At 43.9% G+C, this 24,358-nt stretch overlaps 2 protein-coding genes across 2 annotated transcripts; both read left to right on the top strand.

The window, feature by feature from the left end:
• Positions 1 to 536: 536 nt before the first annotated feature.
• sh3bp5a (SH3-domain binding protein 5a (BTK-associated)) lies at positions 537 to 12,816 on the top strand. The gene is made up of 9 exons (XM_071902303.2): positions 537 to 837; positions 1,503 to 1,565; positions 3,957 to 4,085; positions 8,287 to 8,451; positions 9,171 to 9,301; positions 9,659 to 9,701; positions 9,856 to 10,084; positions 10,515 to 10,886; positions 11,495 to 12,816. The coding sequence occupies exons 1-9, from the start codon at positions 757 to 759 to the stop codon at positions 11,662 to 11,664; spliced, it is 1,383 nt and encodes a 460-aa protein (XP_071758404.2). The 5' UTR covers positions 537 to 756; the 3' UTR covers positions 11,665 to 12,816.
• Positions 12,817 to 14,959: 2,143 nt separating this feature from the next.
• On the top strand, positions 14,960 to 22,661 carry LOC139914096 (digestive cysteine proteinase 1). Its single transcript, XM_071902296.2, has 11 exons — positions 14,960 to 15,136; positions 16,157 to 16,216; positions 16,310 to 16,402; positions 17,144 to 17,316; positions 18,030 to 18,291; positions 18,753 to 18,948; positions 19,169 to 19,362; positions 19,465 to 19,556; positions 21,003 to 21,164; positions 21,824 to 22,013; positions 22,121 to 22,661. The coding sequence occupies exons 1-11, from the start codon at positions 15,091 to 15,093 to the stop codon at positions 22,306 to 22,308; spliced, it is 1,656 nt and encodes a 551-aa protein (XP_071758397.2). The 5' UTR covers positions 14,960 to 15,090; the 3' UTR covers positions 22,309 to 22,661.
• The last annotated feature ends 1,697 nt before the right edge of the window (positions 22,662 to 24,358 follow it).

Below are 24,358 nucleotides of genomic sequence, written 5' to 3'. Positions count from 1 at the left end.
TTAATGCTTTAAGATATGTCCATGTGTAATACCGTCCATGTGTTATGTGAAGACAAGTATGCTGACATAACAATATTTGTTATACATCATGTATAGCATAATAAGTGCTAACTAGTAGCCTATCAAACTGATGTAAGTGATATGACGATAAAGTATTTTAAGGGCAAAAAAGCCCAAATAATGCTTATATAATTTATTTTTGTTTCATACTGGTGTTTTGTCTTATGATCACCAACAGATGTTACCATAGTTTACCCATATTTTGATTCACTATTATATCAGGGCCTACAAGGCTGTGAATATACATTGTGACAAGGACAGTTTGACAAAAAATGCAACAGCCTACAGATTCCCCTTCATATTGGTATGTTGTATTATCCAAAAACGTTGCAAGACATTGGTCATTTGGGCTTTTATTTTGAAAGTCCAGACCAGAAGTAGTTGTATTGTTCATTATGGCTAGTTTAACACCAGTCTACCACATTAGTCTGCTGTCTGTCCACAGGCTGTGATCTTCCACAGTGTGTGTGGGATCAGACGCTAGACGCGCCTCTCTGCACAGCGGAGTCCTCTACTGCTAACACACTTTCAGGCGTTAATAATAGAGAAGAACAGACTGAAGCATGCTCTGTAAAGGTTAGAGAGGGCGGATCACCGCTGGAGACCCCTGCTGCCCAGCACCCGCGGGTCGCGCTTTGTTTGCTCTGAAGACCCTCCGTTTTCTTTTTCTTGTCAAAATCTCCAAATATCCTGGAAATGGATCCTTTGGAAAATGGGAATAATCACGGGGAAGCCTCCCAGTGCGCCGAAGAGGAAGAAGTGGATCCTAGAATCCAGGTAAGATGTTTTTAAATGGTTCCAGCTGTGGCCACCATGTGAAAGTGACATTGAAATTAAAATGGGAAGAAGAACTAATCCTATGATACCTTTTTAAAAGGACACTATATAAAACATGTGGTATATCCTATAGGAATATTGCAGGAATATTATAGTGATACCATAGGATATAAAAATACCATCAAGTATGATAAGGTCAATATAAACTCACCATTGAATACCACAGACACACTATAAGCTCCTATAGGAATTTTATAGTGATTTCTCCTTAGGGAAGGTTCTAACGTTTTCTGAATCAGTGGAATGGTTGCAGCCAAGAAATGCAAAATATTGTATAGTATTTTATATCATAGCATTTAATAGCAATTGCATATTAAAGAGGGAATTGAAGGTTATTTGCTCTCTCTCTCTCTCTCTCTCTCTCTCTCTCTCTCTCAATTTTGAACTCATGCAATAATGTTACAATTCACAAACAGGTTTAAGGATCTTCTTCCCATAAACACATCCTCAAAACACACACATACACACACACACACACACACACACACACGCACACAGTCAGTGAACTGGCAGACAGAAGTCACTGTAGCCTCCAGATATTTTGGATTGGGTTTTAACTCTGCTCCTCCTCTCATGCCTTTCCATGCCATGTTTTCTGTAAACAGGGAGAGCTGGAGAAGTTAAACCAGTCCACAGATGACATCAACCGCTGGGAGAGTGAACTGGAGGTAAGGAAGACTAAACACCATCATCATCATCATCATCATTGCCTCTCCCTGCTGGTTAAAACATTTCCATGGCTGAACCACACTGGAAAAATACTGGTCTCAACAAGTCTGTTTCGTATTCAGTCTCCAAATCTTTCTCAAAACAAGTGGGGAATACTGTCTAATTCCACTTGTTGTCCAATACAGTTTTATGTGTTTGCTGAGAAACAAGTGTCAGTATCTTGAAACAAGGCAGATCACTGCACAAAAATGACTCAAGAAAATTCAAGAAACAAGTGAAATTATGTCATTGCTTGGGCAGAATTTTTCTTGTTCTCAGACAAATACAATTTTAAGACTTGATGCAAATGACTTGTAAAGATGGATGGATTTTTTTTTTTTTGCGGTGAGGGAATTGCTTCTAGGGGGAAATATGTAAAAACAGAAAAAAACAGTTGCTGTCACTCCTGTTAAATAGCACAGTACAGTCGAACTGTTAGCGCTACAAGAGAAATAACGATGCAATCCGAATGTTAAATATAATTTGAATGGCATATTTGGAGCAGCGTGAATCCCCAAGTGCGCTCCCAATTCCCCCACATCTCCCCCGGCCTTCCTCTAAACAAACCAGGCCCTTGCTACAAGTTTCAAGAGGAAGAAGGCTGTAAAAGTGCAGCGAGGAACTCACAGCGGCAGAAAGATGGATGGGAGGCTAACGGTTATAGCTCTGGGTTGGTGGTAGAGTTACTGTTCCACAAAAGCAAAACATTCCAGAGTTAGGCCTCTTTTTTTTTTCTTCTTTTTTTTTCCTCAAAGTAGGCCTCTTCTGTTTCTCATTAGACCTGCACTCTCATCTGAACTCCTTAAGCTAGAGCTGGAATACATATAAAACAGAAAAGACATGATGATTTATATGAATACACGTTCTCAATGTTGGAGCAAATACCAAATAATTAAAAGTTATTATAGGTATTGATGATTATGTAGTCTTGTGTAATCCATGTTTGCAAGCCAACTAATTAATCATCATTATAGATATTGATGATTAGGTACTATTCTATGGTTCTTGGTTACAAACCAGATAATTAATTGTAATTATACATATTGGTGATTATGTATCATTGGACATTACAAGTTTTCAAACCAAATAGTTAATCCTCTCAGTATGGTTTGAAAGAATTAACTGCTGTTGGTTGAAAATGTAATTTTTTTCCACTGCTTTGGGATTATTGTTTCTGATGAACATGCCAGTCAAGTAATTGAATTGAGAAATGCACACACACACACACACACACACACACACAAACACACACACACACACACACACACACTCAGAATGAGAGCGGAGGAGGCCGTCCAAGAGGCATAATGAATGTTGGGAGCTGAAGAATGTGGAAAGTGTCGCTGGCAGGCTGGAGGCTGTTTTCCTGCAGAGTCTGGAGTTGATTAAGACCGATGCAGATTCAGAGGGTTCAGGAAGAGCCGGGGCACCGAGCTTTAGTCCATGAGAGAGAGGGAGAGAGAGAGAAGAGAGAGAGAGAGAGAGAGAAAGAGAGTGTCATCAGTAGCTAAACTATAGACACGCCCACAGTATATGAGCAGTAGTTTATGTGATTTACTTCCCAGAATGCATTCTGTGTCACGCTCTCAATGAACCGCAGGAACAGCAAGACAGGAAGTGTAGTGATGTCACAGGAAGGCCACTTCCTGTCACGCCCTCTCCCTTTTCCCTCTTTCTCCTCTCTTTCTCCCTCTTTTTTATGAGCAGGATGCAGGTGCTGCTGCTTTTAAAATCCTTCTTTTCTGCAAATGTTACAACCATAGAGTGTGTACATACACACACACACACACACACACACCAATGGCCTGCATTGGTAACCCTCTCATGGTGATTTAAGATTGCGACTCATACTCAACCTGCAAATCTGTAAGCAGTGTCACCCATAATCTACCTAGTGTCACCCTGCCACCACAGGCTCTATGGCAGGAAACTCACACACACACACACACACACACACACACACACACACACAACCTTTGCTTCTCCTAGAAGGCATCTTCAAGGCACTATTGGCACCCATTATGGAAAAGAATGTTCAAAACTGAGATTCTGCAATAATGTAATTTTCCTGCTGTATGTGCATGTATGGTGTGCTTGTATTTGGTTTAATGGTTCAGTGATGACTTCAATTAGCCGATCAGCTGTTTAGAAGAAAGCACAGTGTATGAGGGAGGACAGCCAGAGACAGGAGGGTCGACCCGTGGCTGGAAAACACACATAGTCACACCGAGTTGACCGCCGCCCCAAATTTGAAATAATCTATATAATAACTGTAGATTGATGGATAATTTATGTGTGTGTGTGTGTGTGTGTGTGTGTGTGTGTGTGTGTGTGTGTGTGTGTGCGTGCAGGACTGCCGTCAGCGGTTTCGCGCCGTGCTGGTGGAGGCGACGGTGAAGCTGGATGAGCAGGTGAAGAGGATCGGACGAGCCGTGGACGACTCCAAACCGTACTGGGAGGCCCGCAGAGTGGCCCGACAGGTACACACACACACACACACACACACACACACACATGTTCACAAGTGAGAGTAGGAGTGATCCTGAGGTTGGCAGGCAGACAGTTTGGGGACGGGTTTACCGAGGATTAGAGATGAGAAGTTTAAAGAGCTCAGCTTATATCTACTTAAAGGGAGCCTACTCACGGTATGTCTATTTTTAACTCAGTCACACCTCTGCACGCTAAGCCAGTGTGCTGCACACACACACACACACACACACACACACACTCAGCGCGCATAAGCCTTGGAGAGGAGGAATTTGTCTTTTAAGTTGGACTGAAACTGCTAGACTTGCCATATTCAAATTCACACTAACTTCAGAACAGTGCTGGATCATAAAAGTCCCACTATTTACATGCTGGCTGCACTGTTGCTGCACTGTTTCTGCACTGTTGCTGCACTGTTGCTGCACCTGCAAGAGGAACTGCTTTGAAACACCAGCAGTACAAATGCAGGGTAGATGCAAAGCAGAGGCACTTTTCCAATGGTCAGCACATTAAAGTGTGCTGTTACCTCTCCAGTGGGTCATGTCCTCTTCTGTCTAATCGCTCTGGTTTGGCTTTGATCTGATTGGACAACAGCCAAAATTTAGAGACCAGCACCCCCCCTTATCGACCAATAAGGAGGGAGCATCTGAGTCATCCATCAGAAGGCTGGCATTTGTGTGTCAGAGCTGAGCTGTCACACAGAAATAGAGTGTGTGTGTGTGTGTGTGTGTGTGTGTGTGTGTGTGTGTGTGTGTGTGCCCTCACACCTCTGTTGCAATATGACAAAGTGGCTGCCAGGGTTGAGGCGTCTGCCTGACTCCAGCACGTGTGTGTCGGGGATTACTGGGAGGTTTTGAATATTGATGGGACTCGCGCTCACATGAAGGGATCAAAACTCCTCTTCAGCTTTGTGTGTGTGTGTGTGTGTGTGTGTGTGTGTGTGTGTGTGTGTGTGTGTGGAGGGTTTAAATAGAGCAAAGCGGATGAAGTCCTCGGGGGTAAACTGCCGTATTGTCTGGTCATCATTTATAGATGAATATTTAATATTTAATACATGACCTCCTTTTAGATGTGGAATCAACTGCTTATCCTCATCCTCACTGACCCTCCCCCAACGTGCACACACACACACACACACACACACGCACACGCACACGATATTGCCTCTACCCCCGCCCATAAGCCAGTCTAAGCACCCAACCCCCCATGTTTTCCCCTTACATTCCAATGGACTAAGGGGGGGTGTATAGGAATTTGCCTGTACTGTCCTATCTTTTGTCCTTTACCTCTCATTCGCTTCTGCACCACTGCTTGTCTGTGTAGCTGTCTGTCTGTCTCTCTCTCTCTCTCTCTCTCTCTCTCTCTCTCTGTCTCTCTCTCTCTCTGTCTCTCTCTCTGCCTCCTTGCCCTCTATCTCTCTCCTCTTGAGACTAAAGGAGACTGTAAATGGGGAGACTGTAAATGGGGAGACTTCCAGCGATGGAGGTGTCAGACGGGTTAAAAGAGTCTGATACATGAATTAGAAATGAGTCACGTGCATGGACACACACACACACACACACACACACACACAGACGCACAGACACACATATACACATAGACGCAAAAAACAGTCTTTAGTGGGATGGTGTGAATGGACATGGCACATATCACAAGGTGACAGTGTGTTGTGGTATTTGTGACTAAACTCGTCCCATTATCCGCCTCGGAGACAGTGTCCTACAATGTGGGTTACATGACATCAAGTTAATTAACTGATGACAATGGTTGCCATTTGCATGTTATCTTTAGGCTCTGAAAGCCTTTGTGTGGTGAAGATAGTGGCAAATTGCGTCTTTCATCTTTGATGTGTGTCATACAGCGGGGTGCCGAGGATTAGTCACAACACAGTTGACTGGGTTGATTTGTCATTTGTTTAGCTGGGTGTTTGCTTGTTTCTGCAAAAGCAAAGAAAGGCAGGGAAACGCTTTGTCCGGCCAACTGAGTCTATGACAAAGCTCTTTTCTTCCCACTGAAGCTTTGTGTACGTACATGAATACACGCAGACAGAGCAGGAGAAAGGAAATGGGCCGTAACTCTGTCCGGGACGTCCTGTGTCCGGCTTGAATTGAAGGATAATGTTCACCTACTTCCACACTACAGATCAGACTTTCCCCGATCCTTCCCCGTTCTTTTTCTGCTCCTCATCCAGGGTTTTCTCTTCATCAAATATCCATCATCCTCCTTCTGCGCTTTCTGTTCCCCCCCTCTTCTTCTTAGAGCCTGGGAAATGGGTCATGATGAGGGGAAAAGGGGGAGGGATTCATCTTTGCCGGTTTGTCAGACTAACAGATTACATGGAGAGAGAAACCCTCATCTTCCCAACTCCCTTCTTCTTCTTCTATCTCTTCACCCTCTTGAAGAGGTCTCGACAAACCTGGATAACGCTATCTAACTGAGATATGTACCCAGTACTGATGCTGGCTTTTCTATCCCTTGTGAGTCTGTGTAGATTTATACATGCGCACGTCACTGATGGAGGCTTTATCATAAACATGGCTGACAGCCGCAGGGGGTCAAGTGACAGGGGTTATCATAACAGAGAGACAGGAGAGGCCGTGAGAAAAGTCTTTGACAGCTCACAGTAATGAGGCTATACCGACTTTTTGGGAGTTTGGCCCATTGGTCATCTTAACCAATATGTGACGAGAGGATTGGCACCAAAATCATCTCTGTGTGTCTGCTAGATAGATCTGTCTGGTGCGCATGCTAATGCTTTAGCATACAGTGTGTTAAGTAATTGTAGGCGATTAGCTTTATCCAAAGTATGAAGATGGACTTTTTAGTAATTCAAAGTTGGTATTGGTTTTGGTTTTTATTCCATGACCTGTAGATTCATAACTTCTGAAAACAAAATGTCAGTCTTCATCTTTAGTGAACTCTGTTACGAATCAACAGCGCAAAAACCGTTAGCTGTCTGGCTAACTTCGCTCACTTCCAGTGTAAACAAAACAAGTTACACTCAAAGTCTCGCGGGAAGAGAGATCTTCTGCCATTGAAAGTGCATTTTTTTGGGTCAAATTTCATGTCTATTTTACCAGTCCTCTAAACATAAATATTTAATGCTAAAGTGTTAGCATGCGCACCAGACAGATCTATCTACCAGACACACAGAGATGGTTTTGGTGCCAATCCTCTTGTCAGTGCAGTCAGTGCAGTCCTTTAAGGTAAGACTAGTCTAATGGCTTGTATGCACTCCATGCAAAGCACACAGTGTAGGCTTATTCGACTGATATTAATAACTTCATTTGCACTCTTTTTTGCATAGCACTCTTTTAAATATATTTGTAAAGTATGTTTCTAAGATACAGTTAGATCCACAAACAAGGCTTGTATTGATTTGGTTTACCCAGTTAAACAAATTGCTTCAATTATTTTGTTTTATACAAGAGAATCTGATGAGAGTTAGTGGAACTGCTTGATCCTGGTATAGAGCCAATACACTGGCCTTTAAGTCACGCCTGTGGGACTGGAGAGAGTGGGTCCAAATATGTTCAGCACGATGGGAATAATCCTCCTATTGATGGTGACTGCGTTACCGTGGGCAGCAAGAAACCACTGACAATGTGTCAGATTTCTTCAGGAACAAAGCTTCTGTTTGTCTGTTGCATCAAGGCACGGTTGTGTGTGTGTGTGTGTGTGTGTGTGTGTGTGTGTGTGTGTGACTTTGGGGTGGGTTTAAATAATCATCCATCTCTCTGTCTTTTAGCTTAGACACACTGTCTAAGTCAACTGTTGCTCCAGAGATTTGATGTGCCTGTGAGTGTAAAGGGATGTGATTTGGATGTCAGTGTGTGTGTGTGTGTGTGTCTGCCTGGGCGTGTGCATATGCGATGTTTCAGCGTGCCTCTGCGGTTGTCATAAGGAATCTTCCAGAAGAAATGTAGGTCAAAGAAAGACACACCCACACACGCATACACACACACACCACAAGGACTACTGCTGCATTCATTTCATATAAATAAACACTGGAGCGAATTAAAGCAACAACCGGGAAGTGTTCCAATGTATTAACTGGTTTGAAGCTGCCAAGATGCTATGGTTGAGGTTTTCTGTAGACTTTGGTTGCTCCTGATCAGCTGTTTCACACCTAGCTCCTTCCCATATGACGTGAATGCATCATAACCTCTGTCGCTCTCTCCGTCTGACCCCCAGGCCCAGGTTGAAGCCCAGAAGGCCACCCAGGAGTTCCAGCGGGCGGTGGAGATCCTGCGGGCGGCCAAGGAGACCATCGCCCTGGCCGAGGAGCGGCTGCTGGAGGAGGACAGCCGCCAGTTTGACTCAGCCTGGCAGGAAATGCTCAACCACGCCACGCAGAGGGTAGGCACATACACAGAAAATAGCCTCGCCGCATAAAGAATTCCATCCTAACAAGTCATTTAGCCTCATCTTCAGTGTTTCTTCCAATGCAGTTTCCCTCTCTGGAAAGATTGTCCATCTTAAAAAGATTCCACTTGTTTTCAAAGTGACAGTGTCTTGAAATAAGGCAGAATAAGGCAGATCACTGCACTAGTAAAGAAAATGACACTTGGTTCAATACGTTTCTTGCATTGGAAACAAGTGAAAAGAGCAGTTGATGTTGGTTGGGATGGAGGGAATGTGTTGAATAGAACTAAATGGTCGGCTGGACACGTGTGTGTGTGTGTGTGTGTGTGTGTGTGTGTGTGTGTGTGTGTGTCTGCCTGGGCGTGTGCATATGCGATGTTTCAGCGTGCCTCTGTGGTTGTCATAAGGAATCTTCCAGAAGAAATGTAGGTCAAAGAAAGACACACCCACACACGTTAGTGCTCTGAGTCTGTCAGTAGAGTATGGTTAGGTGTGCTTGAGGTATAGTGTATGGTATAGGCACTGGAGATACAAAGTAGAAGTAGTTGGTATGAATGAATTAGAATTAGCTCTGGAGACATATATATTGTCTGTACTTTGTCTGGTTTCTACAACAATTGTATGGAAACTATACCGAGTGAGTTCCATGTCTGGAATAGGCCATTTAAATAAGTAACATCCACAAACAAAAACTTCCTGCTTGACTGTTGCAGGTGATGGAGGCCGAACAGGCGAGAACGCGCAGCGAAGCCGAACACAGGAAGACAGCGGCCAATTACAACTCCTGTATCGGCCACATGAGGCAGCTGGAGAAGAAACTCAAACGCTCCATCAACAAATCCAGGTCCGTGCCTCTGTATCATCTCTGAATGACTGGGAATTGATAGTCGTATGAAGTGAAAAAAGGCAGAAACACTGATCTACGCTCGTGAGCTTCCCCTGTTTGGGCCTCTTTGTGTGTGTGTGTGTGTGTGTGTGTGTGGGAGAGAGAGAGAGACTACATTTATGTCATCTGATGCAGTCCAGATGTTTCATGTGTTGGTTGTGCTGTGCTGTGCTGGGGTGTGTTCCCTTTGTAAGAGCCAAGGAATGTGACTGCTCTCAGAGGAGTGTTATTCTTCCACTGGTGCTCCGTTGCTACGACAGATGGCAAAGTGCCTGCCTCTGTCTCATTTTTTCTCTTCTCTTTCTCCCCCTGCAGACCTTATTTCGAACTGAAAGCAAAGTATTACCTACAGCTTGAGGTATGTATATCATTATGTGAGCACCGTTGCATAACTGCTGCATCTGCCCATTTGCCGGTCGCTTTTAGCCAAAGAATCTTAAAGCACTATGAGTTCAACTACAGGACCACTCTTTTTATTTTTGAATGTGGAAAATCAATGTGATTTCTCTTAGCAACTGAAGCGGCGCGTGGACGAGCGCCAGGCCAAACTCGCCGTCGCCAAGGCGGAGTACCGCGCGGCGCTGCGCAACCTGGAAACCATCTCCGAGGAGATCCACGCCCAGCGGCGCTCCCTCACCATGGGCACCAGGGAGCAGGGGGTGGGGGCGGAGGGCGACGGGGACGGGGACAGGGCCAACGAGGACATCGTCAACTTCAAGATGGAGTCAGACGGCCTGTCAAGTGAGTATAACCCAAGATCAGAGGAGAATAATCGTCCGAGGTCTTTATTCCATGTCATCCATCATTAGTGTGTTCTTGTTTCGTTGGTGCATCTGTGCCTGTGTGCGGGGTTCTTGTGCAGGTCGGTCTGGAACGTATGGAAAAGTATGGAGACTGATTTTCCTTATTTCCATGGTCTGAATGTGTATGGGAATTCTGAGAAAATGGTGATTAAAAGTATGGTGAAAATGATTCCAAACCAAGTTATGTACTATACTGTATATTAGCAAGACTAAGCCCATTTCTCGGAAAGTCTGGAAAATCAGGTCTGGAAAAGTCTGGAAGTTTAAAATGGAAAATGTGCAAGAACCCTGTGTTTGTGTCTGCATGCTTAATATGTGTACGTGTGTGTGTGTGTGTGTGTGTGTGTGTGTGTGTGTGTGTGTTTCAGTGGTGTCTGTGTCAATTGACGAAGAGGGCAGTCACAGCAGCAGCTCAGAGGAAGAGACGGACTCTCACTCCATCTCTTCACCCCTGGACATGCCCTCCTCCTCCTCCTCCTCCTCCTCCTCCTCCTCCCATCCCTACACCTCCACCTCCACCCCCCTGGACATGCCCTGCCCGTACCCCTCCTCCTCGCTCTGCACCCCCTGCTCCTTCCTCTCCTCCTCCCCCCCTTCCTCCCCTCTGTCCTCCTCCTGTCCCGGGACCCTGGAGCTGCCGAGCCCAGACTCGGCGTGCGGCTCCGGGTGTGTCTCTCCTCTCCTGGGCCCCCGCAGCCAGTGCAGCGGAGCCTCCTCCCCAGACTGCGACCAGGAGAGAGGTGTGTGTTCGTCGCATCAGTGTGTGTATCAGCGTGGTGACTCGTGATACAATGCTTCATCCTAGAAGCTGAACTCATTTCTGAGATTTTTTTTTTAAGTGTCAACTAGGGTTTGACCGATATGGGTTGATATGGATCTTTGAAGGCTGATATCGATACTGATATTTTTTTTTATTGAAGCTGCCGATAACTGGTATTTCATGCCAGTATACAATATCTTTAAATTTGACCAAAAATGTAAAATAAAATTACTCAATGTTCCAATAAGTATTCCGTGTTTCCCCCACAATATATATTCATGCATACTTGTGTATAATCTGATGAAAATGTCACATTACAGTCAGTTCAAGGGCTTCCCATAGACAACCATTGTAGTATTGATCAATTCTACAATAAATATGCAATCAATCAAACCGCATCATATCCATCATATCAGAGGTAGACGACACTGACTGGCCAATATCTGATTTTTAATAAAAGGCCGATATCAGCCGGCAAACTGATATATCGGTCTAACCCTAGTGTCAGTTTAGCAGATTTATATTCACCCTAACATGCCCTTCTCTTCTGTGTGTGTGTGTGTGTGTGTGTGTGTGTGCGTGCTACAGGCGACAGAGCAGAGGGAGCAGAGGCGACACTAGAAGCCGGTCTGAACAAGCTGACCTTGACAGTAGCACACAAACAGGACTCTGGGGATGAACAAGACTCTTACAACACGAGCGCTGAGCTCCCCTCTCCCGGGCCGGCCGCTACCATTCTGCTACTCAACAGTGTGTAATGGACCTCTGTCGTACCCTTAAACACCTTTTTTTTTACCCCCTCGTACCCAGCGTCAAGCCCTGGCCCGGACTCACTGGCAGTAGAGCTGGAGAGCAGGGAGGAATGTGGATGGTGCAGGTTGAAATGCACACTTTACTCATAAGTCAGTCACAAGAAGAATATCTTTTATTAAGACATTAGTATTCTAATACCAACCAGACTTTGAGTCTAAATGTTGTCAAAACATTGGTTTTAGCCTACTGATGTCGCATGAAAGGTGCTATATGTAGCATTTTTAAACATCAATACATCATGTCAAATTAATTGCGATACCTTGGTATGATTACTGTAAACAGATCAGACCATGGTGGAGATGATTGGTAGCCTCTGTCTCACACCAGTGGTATTGTTAGTGCTCTTGTTTCTCAAAATGAAGTCATAGTTAATTTGGTAATTATTTGTTGATGTTAAAATGCTACACATAGCATCTTTAAACTATATTCTTTTTATATTGATGTTATGGGTGAGAAGCCGCCTCTCTCTTTGCTCCAAGTGTCTCTACACACCAGTTCTGTAGGATGGAAACGGGACAAGAAGAGGCTGTCTGGAACTGGATTGTCTCTAGCCCTCCGTCAGGTTTCCCAGCCTCTCCTATCACTCCTAAATGTCAGGCACATGACACTTGAAACATACCATATGGAGCCACTGTTGGAGTGATAGCTGCGTACTGCAGGAGTAAACAAGGAGGAAGGGGGAAGTGCACGCGGTACTCCGAGAGTATCAAAAGGAAAGGAGAGACTTTACATGGGACTGAACCCTTGACCCCTGAGCCCACCACACATTTCAGTTTGAGACACAAACGGTCTTCCATTGGGATTTGTGAATGTGTGAATGAGTGTGTATTTGCGAGGCGGGCCGCAGTCTGTCTCGAGGTAACGTGATTGTCCGCTTTTATGTGTAAGTGACTTAGAGTGAACGGTTTTGAGTGTGCGTCTGTCGTTGTATGTGTTTTTGAGTAAAGCTCAAATACTCTCCTGTAGTACAGATATTCTATATTTATACTCCTGTATTCCTGTATATGAACAGTGTTTTGTGGTTACTGTTGTGATCATCTAACACAACGTCCATGTCGTCTCGTCAGAGCAATAAACTTGTGTTTGGCTTCAAATGATCCAGCATTCTTGTATCGTTCATTCTTCTACAGTGTCTGTTAGCCCTTGAAGTTATAGATCTGAATGTTGCTCACGTGTGTGTGTGTGTGTGTGTGTGTGTGTGCTTCAGTGTATTTATAGCTCGGCAGCCGGCACAGTGGGAGAATGTGAGAAACACAACTCACTTAGGGAAGGTGGACAGATACAGGTTTCTATGCAGTAAACGTGTATGTGTCTGCGTGTGTCTGGGGAGGGGGTGGGGTGTGTGTGTTTGGGGGGGGGGGAGCTTTGACGCAATAGGAGGGGTCGTAGGAACTTGACCCCTCTTATGTCACACATACAGCTCTCCTATACTGCCACAGTGGGGTGAGTGTCCTGCTTCACGCACTGAAGGACGAAAAACAAAATCACAGGCTCATAATTAAACCAGTAGAGTTCACAAGATCTGGTGAAGGGTGATTTTAAACAATACCAATCAGTGCTGATGAGTTAAAAGTATTGCACCAAGCCTGATCCGATGCAATCATACCATGAAGTTTATAATGGAAAGAGGTGGGGGAAATGGTTTGCCACAGTATTTGCCCTGATCCAATATTACAAAATGCAGATCAGAGCAGAATAAGAGTACTGCAGCCTTGCCAAATTCCTAGAATTAAATACAGAGCAACCTCAGGCTAGATAGACATTTTGGAGCCTTGAGTCAATTTTTCAGTATTAATCAAAAACTCCTGCCACATATCAGGACAACTAAGGCATTTGAAAGCTATTAAGGGCACTGAAGAGTTTAGGGCCAATTTGGCCATTTTTGCATTGAAAAAAAATAGTCAAGTGTTTTTCAGTATTCACTATTTCAGTATTTCACTAGAACAAAGCATTTTTCCCCACACACTAAATTTAATATTTGAATTGGCAAAGGCATCTGAAGCTTGTATTCACGGACCTAAAAGGTCTAAATCTGCAAAAGCCACAGTGGTGACTTTGTAGCAGCCACAGTCACTCAAGTCGATTGAATGCGGCAGAATCAAGTTTTTCCAAGTGATCCCTATAGTATAGAGTTATTCAAATGTTTATTCGTAACTGGTTGATAATGCTCCCCATCTGTCAATCCCTGGAAGAACAGAGCAACTCCCATAGTGTCACCATTCGATAATGTCCTTCTGCACTTTTCCTGCCAACTCTGCTTTTCTCTTCCTCTCTCTCTCTCTGTCTCAGCTGTTATTGTGTACTGTGCAGAGGTTACACACATGCAAACACACACACACACACACACACACACACACACACACACACACACACACACAGAGTGACTGTTTTATTTCCTGCTGCCTGCTCAGCTGTTGCAGTGTTATCTCATGACTTGAGTTATAGACTCCCACCTGACAGGAGTTCAGCTCTGTCACTCTGTTTGCCAGTCTGCCTCTCATCTGCCTGTCTGTCTGTCTGCTTCTCATCTGTCTGCCTGTCTGTCTGTCTCTCATCTGCCTGCCTGTCTGTCTCAGCTTTACAAGGCTATTCCACTATCTACAAAAACACTGAACATTTTTCTGCCATTCAACTATGTTGCTTCCTGTGATTTTGTTATTTGTGCCAGAATATGGTACAGATCCAAGTCTTACAAAAATATAATAGAAAGTTCCCTGTATGAGCAGTGGCCACATTGGTCTACATGGGATATGACCTTTTTCTGTGAGATGCTGACATCTAGTGCCCAGTGCAGTTTTGTCAGCATGTCCTCAAGCTTCTAGCACTAGCTTATATGACTATAAAATATTTGTTTGTGACAAATTTTCTCCTGTCATTTTGCCTTGCATACTAAAGACTAGGCTCATTGCTCAGCAACTTCATCCTGAAATAAAACGACAAATAGAAAAGCAACAAAAATGTGTATCCCAAATCACCACTCATTTCAAGGGGAAGAAGTTGGAGTTAGACAGTCATATAAAATGACTGTAAATCAAACCACGGCCTCTGGTGGCTTGTTGATATATAGAACCTCCTTGGCTCAAACAACCATAGTGGTTTGGTGGTTTGTGGTTATCATATGACACAAATCACATGATCTTGGTGCAACTAAACCCCACCTCTTGTATGTGATTGGAGCAAACCTGTTTACGCCACAAATTGATTGGCCGAGAGACGACGCCAATAACCGTATATTGCAATATATTCGATTAGCTTGATTTGTGCTGAAACGCTGGTTGCAGAGTCATGATTGTTTGTCCTGTCTGAGTTTGCTGTTGTGATTGTCTTTCTCTGGGTCGTGTATTTCGACAGGATAGTTCACAGTAGCAACGATGCGGTGCTGGTACATTGCAGCTGTTCTTCTGTGGGCTGTAATAGGTAAGGGACGACGTTAATTTTGGGTCACAAACTTGCAGTTACTTGTAATGCAAGTAACGTTATAGTGTCATTTCATGATATCATCCATGTTTCCTGATGTAGCTAATTGGATGCGGCTGCGCCAAACATCAGTTTATGATGGGGAATAACGTTACATACATTAATTCTCACTGCATTATAGTTACCTATGTCTGTTACCAGAACTCAAATAAACCAAATAAACAGACTGATAACTGGCAGACTTGGTTCAGCAGGTGACTGTGCTTATCTTAATGGCAAGGAAAATATGTCTGCTATTAGCCCTAGCTCTCCTGTATGGAGAGGACCTTTAGCCAAACTCCATTCAAAAAACCTTAAATATAATATTTCCTTGCTTATCGGCGTTGGTACACACCTCCTAGAATATGACTTATGACCTTTCACGAATGATTAGGATTCACTCTTCAATTCGGCATACACGCAATACACCAAGTAGCACTTATTTCAATAAAATGTCAACTTTCTCAACTGCTTCGCCTGTTAATATCCTCCACCAAAATACACCGTGGTGGTGGGTGGTAACGAGCTTTGTGAACCAATCCTAAAAGTTCATTTTTTGCTAATATAATGCAGCTTACTGACCCACTTTCATGCCGAACTTACCAGTGACTCCTAGTGATTTGTTAAATGTCCTAAAATAATGTTCTACCATGTCTGTGTGTGTAAAGATGAGAAAGCAACAATAAATTGCCAGATTTTTTGATGGAGTTTGGCGTAGCTTTCTATTAAAGAGATAACAGCACGCTATCAGAGCCAACCTGCTTCCATTGACAGCAATCCATCAGTATTACTAGGAGTACAATTCTCAAGAGATTTGTGTGTATAAGAATGTGGTTACATTTTGCTTGTTTGCATTCAAAGGAAGAAAATGTAATAGGTTGCAGTCTGTCACACACTACGGAACAAAGTCGTTTTGTGATGAAGCTGGCAACACTCTCTAACCTCTCCACCCCCACCTCTCCTCTCTTTGTCTGTCTTCAGCCACAGAGGGAAAAGCACTCCCTTCACTTCCAGATTTTGGGAAGGCCTATCATGTCAAAGGTAAACAGTATAGAACCATAGGATTACATGTTTTGTCCCATTTGTCCTCAGAATTTAGCCTCATTATAGGAGCATTTTACATTTCCATTGCAGGAGTGATCTCGCTGCCCTATGCTGAGATCAAGGAGCCATTTGAGGCCTGGTTAGACCTGGCAGGGAAGTCCAGCCGAATAGACTATTACCATGGTAAGAAACCTCTTGACCAGGCTGTACTACTTCTCCTCTTAACCCTAAGTCTGTGTTTGTCCCTCCTTTCACAATTAGATCAGTGATCTGAAACTGAGAACCTGTTGTGTCAGACCAAATTAACTAGAGCATAACATCACCACTCAGCACCTAAACAAAGAAGTGAAAATGAATGATTAAGCATTGTGGGGGAACTTTAGTCTGTAGACTCATGTTACAAACTCATGTGACTTGGTACTTATTTTTTTCAGTCTCCACTTTTAAGCTCTTTTGTGATGAATCCCAAACTTACTGATAAACCCTGATAGTAAACTGTCTAAACGTACTTTGCTAAAATCAATGCAGAATGCAAGTCAGTTTCCCAATCCTAACAAGGTAGTTGTGATTGGAAATGATTATGAGTAAAGAAAGACTTTAATGATCCCTGTGGGGAAATTGGCTTGTTGCAGCAGCAGAGAGAAGGATATAGATAAGAGTAAAACAAATGCAGAGGGACAAACAAAATACAAGTAAACACAACAGAAGAACGCATTGAGAATAAAATAACCGCTAAATAATTGTTTGCAGATTTGCAGTTTAGAAGCAGATGTGCAAGTGTGTTCAGCTGTTCACATTATCAGGTATACAGATGGAAGAACATATGTACAGAAACGTGTGGCGACATGCAAGTGTACACTGTAATCATCTAAAAAGGAGCCAGTACTGTGTAACCTTAACATGTGTTACCTTGATCATCAACAGGCCAAGTATCGACATACCAGTTGGGGGCAGAGCAGCAGTGGGGCGCCTCCTATAAAATCACTCCCGAGACCACAGAGGATGAGCTGAATGTGATGAAGTGCTTCCAGATCAACGGAACAAAGGATGAAACAGTCACACCGCAGGCATCGCTGCCCGATGTGCAGGGTTTCCAGGTGTGTATGTGTTTCAAGGTGCTGCGTGTAGCATTGCAGAGAAGATCGGCTTTCTGCTGAATTGCTTCACAACACATAGAGAGAATTGCTGAATCCAAAAATCCTTGCTTACTTGTGGACTTGGCGGCGAGCTCCTGTGAAGCCCAGGAGGGGGAGGGCTGTCCACTGCCAAAATTCATCAAGCCCTCAAGGCCCTCATGCTGACTTTGGGGGACTCTATGCCTTCTTCTAGAGTCAACTATCCTGCAGACTTTACTAGTGAGATGACGAATATGATGATATAAAAGACGTCAGGTGACATAGGCCGTCCCATTTGCACCTTTTATGCAGTCTCGCAGCCCTGCGCCCTTGTGAGCTCAGGTATTTATGCTGAGCACTTGACTCATCATCAGACTGTGTAAAACCATAGTCCCAAGGGCTCAGTCTGAGTCCACAGTCCAGACATTTGGATTCAGCTTTATGGCACAAAACGGGGACAGAGCGGCTGTTCTTCCGGCACAAATAAAGCAAGTAGCAACATCGACTTTACAACAGGAAGCAAGGAAACTTGGTGATATTTGTTTATGTGTACTCAGAAACCCGCAACTTGTGTATGCGTAATCCCACAGAAGTTTGGTCAATATGCCAATATTTTATCTGTCAGAGATTAATGTGTTCCACTGTTGGGGAAGAGTTCATCCATATCAACATGTAATTTTTTTTCACCCCCTTAGTTCCTAAGAATGGAGTATTATGGAGGTTCCCTGTGCGAGGTTTGGCAGAATGTGACCACCGTGGGGAACAAGAAGAACACTTACACACTGTGGGTGACCCGGAAAGAGAGGGGTGCAGACGGCAAGGAAGAGCCCGCCACACCCCTCCATTATGAGATGATGGGCTACAACACGCTGCTGGGGTCCCACTATGACAAATACCTGGTGGACTACAGGGAGTTCAGCACTCACGTGGACCCTAAAGTCTTCTCACTGCCTGAAGGTTTGTGCTCCACTGTAGATACATGACCAAAGGTTTCCAGGGCAATAAAGTCACAACGCATACAGCATCTGCACAAGAAAAAAAGCTCAATATTTATATTACAGTAGAACCTCATCCAAACCTCAAATATCTGAACATACACACCAATCAAATGGGCATGATGAACAAAATGTGAAAATAGGACATAATTGTTGGGATTTTCTTGTTGATGCATGCAAACTGTTTCATATGTCAACCTATCTTTGAACCAGTATTACTGTTGTATAGGTAGGTGAGGAGGTGGGCGTATTATTTCAATGTTCATAAGGCTTACAGGTAGCTAAATGGTCAAAGAGAGAAGACTGCTCTTTTATACCTTCCACTACACTACTGATCACACATCTGGCTAATTCAAACAACCTCCATTTCTGCAGGGGTTCAGATTAGAAAAGGTTTATAACTGTATTCTCCTACATCTGTAGGGATGAGCTGTGGAGGATTTCCTGGTCCAGGAGTGGAGCACCACTTGCTGGCCAATCCAATGAAAGATCTTATCCACACTTCGGCATCAGGCCACGCACAACGCATCTTCAGCCAGTTCAAGGAGAAGTTCCAGCGTCAGTATAGTGATGAGCGGGAGCACGAGAAGAGGGAGCACGCTTTTGTTCAGAATCTGCGGTGAGAGGAGCGTGCAGGAGAGTCCTCCTTCACACAACCATGTTTAAGAATTTCAGATCAGCACGGTGGATGAAAGTGTCTTGAATACAGCTGAAATTAGTAGTCAGAGCAAACGAGTGTGGGGAAAATCGATGTAGATGATGTAGAAGTTTTGAATTGAGAAGGATTTTGGATGCGTTTGACACAGCCCGGTGACTCTGTGACTTTTCCCGTCTGCCAGGTATGTCCACTCTAAGAACAGGGCGGGTCTGTCCTTCGCCCTGGCTCTGAACTCGCTGTCGGATCGCACCATGTCTGAGCTGGCCACCATGAGGGGAAGCAGACGAGGCAAGACCCCAAACAGAGGGCTCCCGTTCCCCGCACACCTTTACAGAGGGGTGCAGGTACCAGAGTCCATCGACTGGAGGCTTTACGGTAAGTGTGCAGGATTTAAAGTGCTGACCAGAGAAAAGATGCAGCTGTCTGGCAGGACCCTTACATCATCATCTGGTGACCGTGTTTATCGTTGTTCTGCAGGTGCTGTGACCCCAGTGAAGGACCAGGCCATCTGTGGCTCCTGTTGGAGCTTTGCCACCACTGGAGCAGTAGAGGGCGCTCTCTTCCTGAAGGTGAAAAAGACTAGACTGTAGATTGCCACACAGCCACACAGCCACATGCCCCATTCCAATGCTTTCAACTGACATGGTTACTTCCTCATGTTCTTTGAAACCACAGATGTTCAACAAGGCGCTTCATCTGTTGATGCATGTTCATTTGCATTTCAGTTGCTCTCTGTTATCTAATACCGCCCTCCTTCTAAATATTTAAGAAAGGGTAAGATGACACTTGAATGATCCTCGTGGGGAAATTGGGTCATTGCAGCAGCAAAATAATAGGATACAGCAAAGTAAAATAGAGTATAGATACAACAAAGGGCATGACAATTGCAACACGTTAAAACACATTGAATGGAAATGTATGAATGAAAAGTATGGAGGGGGGCACAATACCAAAAAATTAACTACATGCAGCAGCATATTATAAAAAAATATTAAGGCAACCAAGTCATACTAGACAATCGTTTCTATTAAAGCTGTAATGAGATGTTTTAAAAAAAATATTAGTCTATTTATCAAGATGTAAAGACTGTATTATTGTGGATCGAGCCTGGGTGAAAATTTTGCATGCGACAGAATGTTTATAAGAGCAGTGCATATTCAGTCAGCTTATTCAAATCATTTCAGCCCAAATATACAATATTTGCTGTTCAGGTGAAGCATAGTTCATGTCCCATCTGTTCCAGCTCCCATTTAAGCTCAAGCAAAACATCCTTGTGAGTGAATGGAGAAGTCTCCCCCTGCAAAGTAGGGGAGGGTCCACGAACTGGTTCATTGTAAGAGACTTTCAGTCACGTTACGACACACTTTGACAGTGGGAAGTGAATAAATGTGAGCCTTGGCCTGCCTCCATTCCATAGATGCCTGGCTCAAAGGTATTCATTTCTCTGTTGCCAAGCAACGTGATCCAAGCGTAGGACAGGTTTATTATGGGGTTTAATGGCACCCCAGTGAAGTGCATCCCCATCCCGACAGGCAGGTTCATAAACAGCCGTTACCCAAGGGCCAATCCTATATTATATTTTTTTTCCCCCTCTGTGACCCCACAGCATCTGCCTAGCAACCCGTAGGTAACAGCTGGTGTAGAAAGGTTCATTACAAAGCAGTCAGACTTTGTGGTTCACTCTGTTCCCATCTCACACTGTCTGTTTTGCTTTCTAGTTGCCTGTTTTATTTATTTTTTTTGTTTTTTCTATGGCTTTCTGTCATATTTTTTTTTCTCTTAAAATATCCTGTTTCTATTTTATCTGGTCCAGCCTTTTATGTCCCGGTTATCTGGTCCAGCCTTTTATGTCCCGGTTTGCCTCTTTTGGGACTTTGAGGGCTTATGCATTGTCATAAGATGGTGAAATCGTCGGTATTTGGTTGTGGGGGAAGCGAGTGTGTAGCTCTTGTTGTGCACGACGGGCTGTTAATCTGTGTGTCGAGTGTGATCAAGGTTTGGTCTTCCTCTTGCAGACGGGCTCCCTGCAGGTCCTGTCTCAGCAGATGCTGGTGGACTGTTCCTGGGGTTTCGGCAACAACGCCTGTGATGGGGGAGAGGAGTGGAGAGCCTACGAGTGGATCATGAAACATGGAGGCATCGCCACAACGGAAACCTATGGAGCCTACATGGGAATGGTGAGATGATTCCACCAGTTGAACTAAAGTGACCTCTAATCTTACGACATGATTGACAGCACTGTATTAAAACCAATTCTGGTGCTTTTTAAAGGATAGTAGGAAAGTCCTTGGTTGACAAATTGAAAATGCTTTTACAGACTGGGTTCTCTATATTTTAGAGATGGTGAATGATGAATTTTAACTTTGGAGAATTGTCAGAAAGTAACTGAGGATAAAGACCCTCTGAGTTCACTTGACATATTTCCCCAAAGCAGATCCATTTGTACCTGTATAGCAAGGCTCACAAACCCTACAAATTCTCCTGGAAATGATTCCAACTGTCTCTGCCTAGTGTTGCCTAGATAAACACATTGAGGTTTCTTTGACACATTTTCCCCCTAGTACAATCCTTATCTTCAAGTTTACCGTCAACCTAAACAATGGCAGAATGTAGTGAAGACTCCAGTCAGTGTATAAAGCTTTCTTAAATACATGTTACTGAGATTTCCACTTCTATTAGAGAATTGCAACAATAAAAGTTGTGCATGTGTGTTTGTATTTCTCAAGATAATGTAGTAATAATAATTTTCTGTAGTCTGTTCACCTCTTACCTCTATGAACTCTTAGGTTCCAGTTCAGCGTACATGTTTTAAATTTGTATTTCCCTGTCCGAACAGAACGGACTGTGCCACGTGAACGCATCTCAGCTCACTGCGCGCATCCAGAGCTACACTAACGTCACATCAGGCGATGCAGACGCCCTCAAGTTGGCACTCTTTAAAAACGGACCGGTGGCAGTCAGTATTGATGCTTCACATCGATCATTTGTCTTCTACACCAATGGCGTCTACTATGAACCTGCTTGTGGTGAGTTTTGCCTGCACAGGCACACATGCTTAGACTCCATCTTTTTTTGGTTACAGTAACAGTTGCCTTTCTCTCCCGTAACACTGAATGGTCCTTGTGTTTTGCAGGTAATACCACTGATGCCTTGGACCATGCTGTGCTTGCAGTGGGCTATGGCACCCTGCTTGGGCAGCCGTACTGGTTGGTAAAGAACTCATGGTCCACCTACTGGGGCAACGACGGATACATCCTCATGTCTATGAAGGATAACAACTGCGGCGTCGCCACTGATGCTACGTACGTTACATTGGGATAGATGTGTGTCAGTTTCTGTTAATGCCACTATGAGAGTGCCTGAAGTGAATAATTGTTGGTGGATGTGTGCGAGAGGTGTGCATATTGTTTCAAGTTGAGCTGCCTGACGTGGGGTTATTGTGTTAAATTGTCAATTGAGTGAATGAGATGCTGCACAACTGATTAAGTAGGCTTTTCAAGCATGGTTTTGGACACGTTTATTGCTGGTAGCACATAGGCACGGTGCCTTAATTTTCTTTGTACAAAGTACATTTTGTGACACACGTCCTCTCATTCTTGTTTTTAAACATGTGACGCATTCAAATGCACTACGCTGGAATCATTGCAATAAAGCTTGGAAAGTTTTTTATTGGACTTGTTTGGGTTCAGTGGCATCATGAATATGAAATCTGTCTCCCTACATCAGTAAAAATATATCCAATCAATTCTCAAAATTTGAATTAAGGAGTAATCTCCTAAGAAAAGCACAAGAGTATAGAAAGACCTGTTTCCTGATTTATATGGGTGTTTACCTGCATCTGGTAAAACACTTGGCTGTTCATTTTCCTTGGCAGCAGAACTGAAGTGTGTGTGTGTGTGTGTGTGTGTGTGTGTCTTTAAAATTAAAGAAATGATGTATTAATTACTATGGCTTTAGATAAAAACAAACACATGCACACAGTGCACATTATAGCTTACAGTCCTGAAGAACACTCATATTAACACTAGTAGTTGGTGACCAACCAACATTTGTTATTGCCCCCTAATCAAAGCAGTCTAAAACCGGGCCAGCTCCACGGTGCTGAAAGGGCGCACAGCGCTGTATGTGGACTTGTTGCTGGCCTGGTTTTAGACTGCTTTGATTAGGGGGCAGTAACAGATGCTGGTTGGTCAACTACTAGTGTTAATATGAGTGTTCTTCAGGATTGTAAGCTATAATGTGCACTGTTTGTTTTTATCTAAAGCCATAGTAGGCTAATTAATACATCATTTCTTTAATTTTAAACACACACACACACACACACACACACACAGATCAAGCGATTTTTTTATGTTAATTCAGCCAATTGGTGCACATTACATTAAAATAGACAGAAAAATAGCATAGGGGTGTTTAGGACTGCTCATCAGTCCATGATGCATATCCATAATTGAAACAAAAGGAATATAGAAAACACACCATTTTTCAGAAGGTGATCATGGAGAGATGAGATCACACAGCTATTGTCTGGACTATAGCTGTGAGTCCAGACGCCAACAGACCATCAGTATTACTGTTGAAGCCTGCATCCACAGCAAATCTAATAACTAATGTAGCCTGAAAACGCCATACTTCACAACTTCATCTTTGGAATAAAAACAACACAACCAAATCAGTGTCTGTGTATTTATTTCTATAAAAAAATATATATATACAGAGGAAACGGAGGCGCAGTCATTACACTATTATATTAAATTTTACAAGCTCATCGCCCAAAGTAGGTACAACAACGACAAACCCTGGTTCACAGCCAAACTCAGACAACTAAGGTCGGAGAAGGAAGAGGCGTTTAGGAGTGGGGACAGAGACAGGTTTAAAGAGTCAAAGTACAGGGTTAGCAAGGCGGTGAGAGAAGCTAAACAACTGTACTCTGAGAAACTCCAACACCAGTTCTCAGCCAACGACTCTGCTTCTGTCTGGAAAGGGCTCAGACAGATCACCAACTACAAACCTAGAGCCCCCCACTCTGCTAACGACTTGCGCCTGGCCAACAACTTGAATGAGTTTTACTGTCGCTTTGAAAGACAATGGGACAGTCCTGACACCTCTCCACAGCTGCCCACCTCAGAGCCCCCCTCCCCCCCTACCACAGTGACGACTTTCTCCATCCTGGAGAGGGACGTTAACAGGCTTTTCAAGAGACAGAGCCCCCGCAAAGCAGCCGGGCCAGACTCTGTCTCTCCATCCACCCTGAAGCACTGTGCTGATCAGCTGTCTCCGGTGTTCACAGACATCTTCAACACCTCACTGGAGACATGCCAGCCACGTACCAGCCTGCTTCAAGACCTCCACCATCATCCCCGTCCCCAAA

This window comes from Centroberyx gerrardi, chromosome 19, assembly GCF_048128805.1.
Source record: "Centroberyx gerrardi isolate f3 chromosome 19, fCenGer3.hap1.cur.20231027, whole genome shotgun sequence".
Taxonomy (NCBI): Eukaryota; Metazoa; Chordata; class Actinopteri; order Beryciformes; family Berycidae; genus Centroberyx; species Centroberyx gerrardi.
The sequence above is the reverse complement of the archived record's forward strand: the minus strand, read 5'-3'. Positions and strand labels throughout refer to the sequence as shown.

What these genes read in the sequence shown, in the direction of transcription:
- LOC139914096 (XM_071902296.2), top strand. Translation starts at nt 15,091, where the DNA reads ATGCGGTGCTGGTACATTGCAGCTGTTCTTCTGTGGGCTGTAATAG. An exon ending in CATCGACTGGAGGCTTTACG is followed by an intron (nt 19,363 to 19,464) that starts GTAAGTGTGCAG and finishes GTTGTTCTGCAG; the next exon opens with GTGCTGTGACCCCAGTGAAG. An exon ending in AGGGCGCTCTCTTCCTGAAG is followed by an intron (nt 19,557 to 21,002) that starts GTGAAAAAGACT and finishes TTCCTCTTGCAG; the next exon opens with ACGGGCTCCCTGCAGGTCCT.
- sh3bp5a (XM_071902303.2), top strand. Translation starts at nt 757, where the DNA reads ATGGATCCTTTGGAAAATGGGAATAATCACGGGGAAGCCTCCCAGTGC. An exon ending in GCTGGGAGAGTGAACTGGAG is followed by an intron (nt 1,566 to 3,956) that starts GTAAGGAAGACT and finishes GTGTGCGTGCAG; the next exon opens with GACTGCCGTCAGCGGTTTCG. An exon ending in CCCGCAGAGTGGCCCGACAG is followed by an intron (nt 4,086 to 8,286) that starts GTACACACACAC and finishes TCTGACCCCCAG; the next exon opens with GCCCAGGTTGAAGCCCAGAA.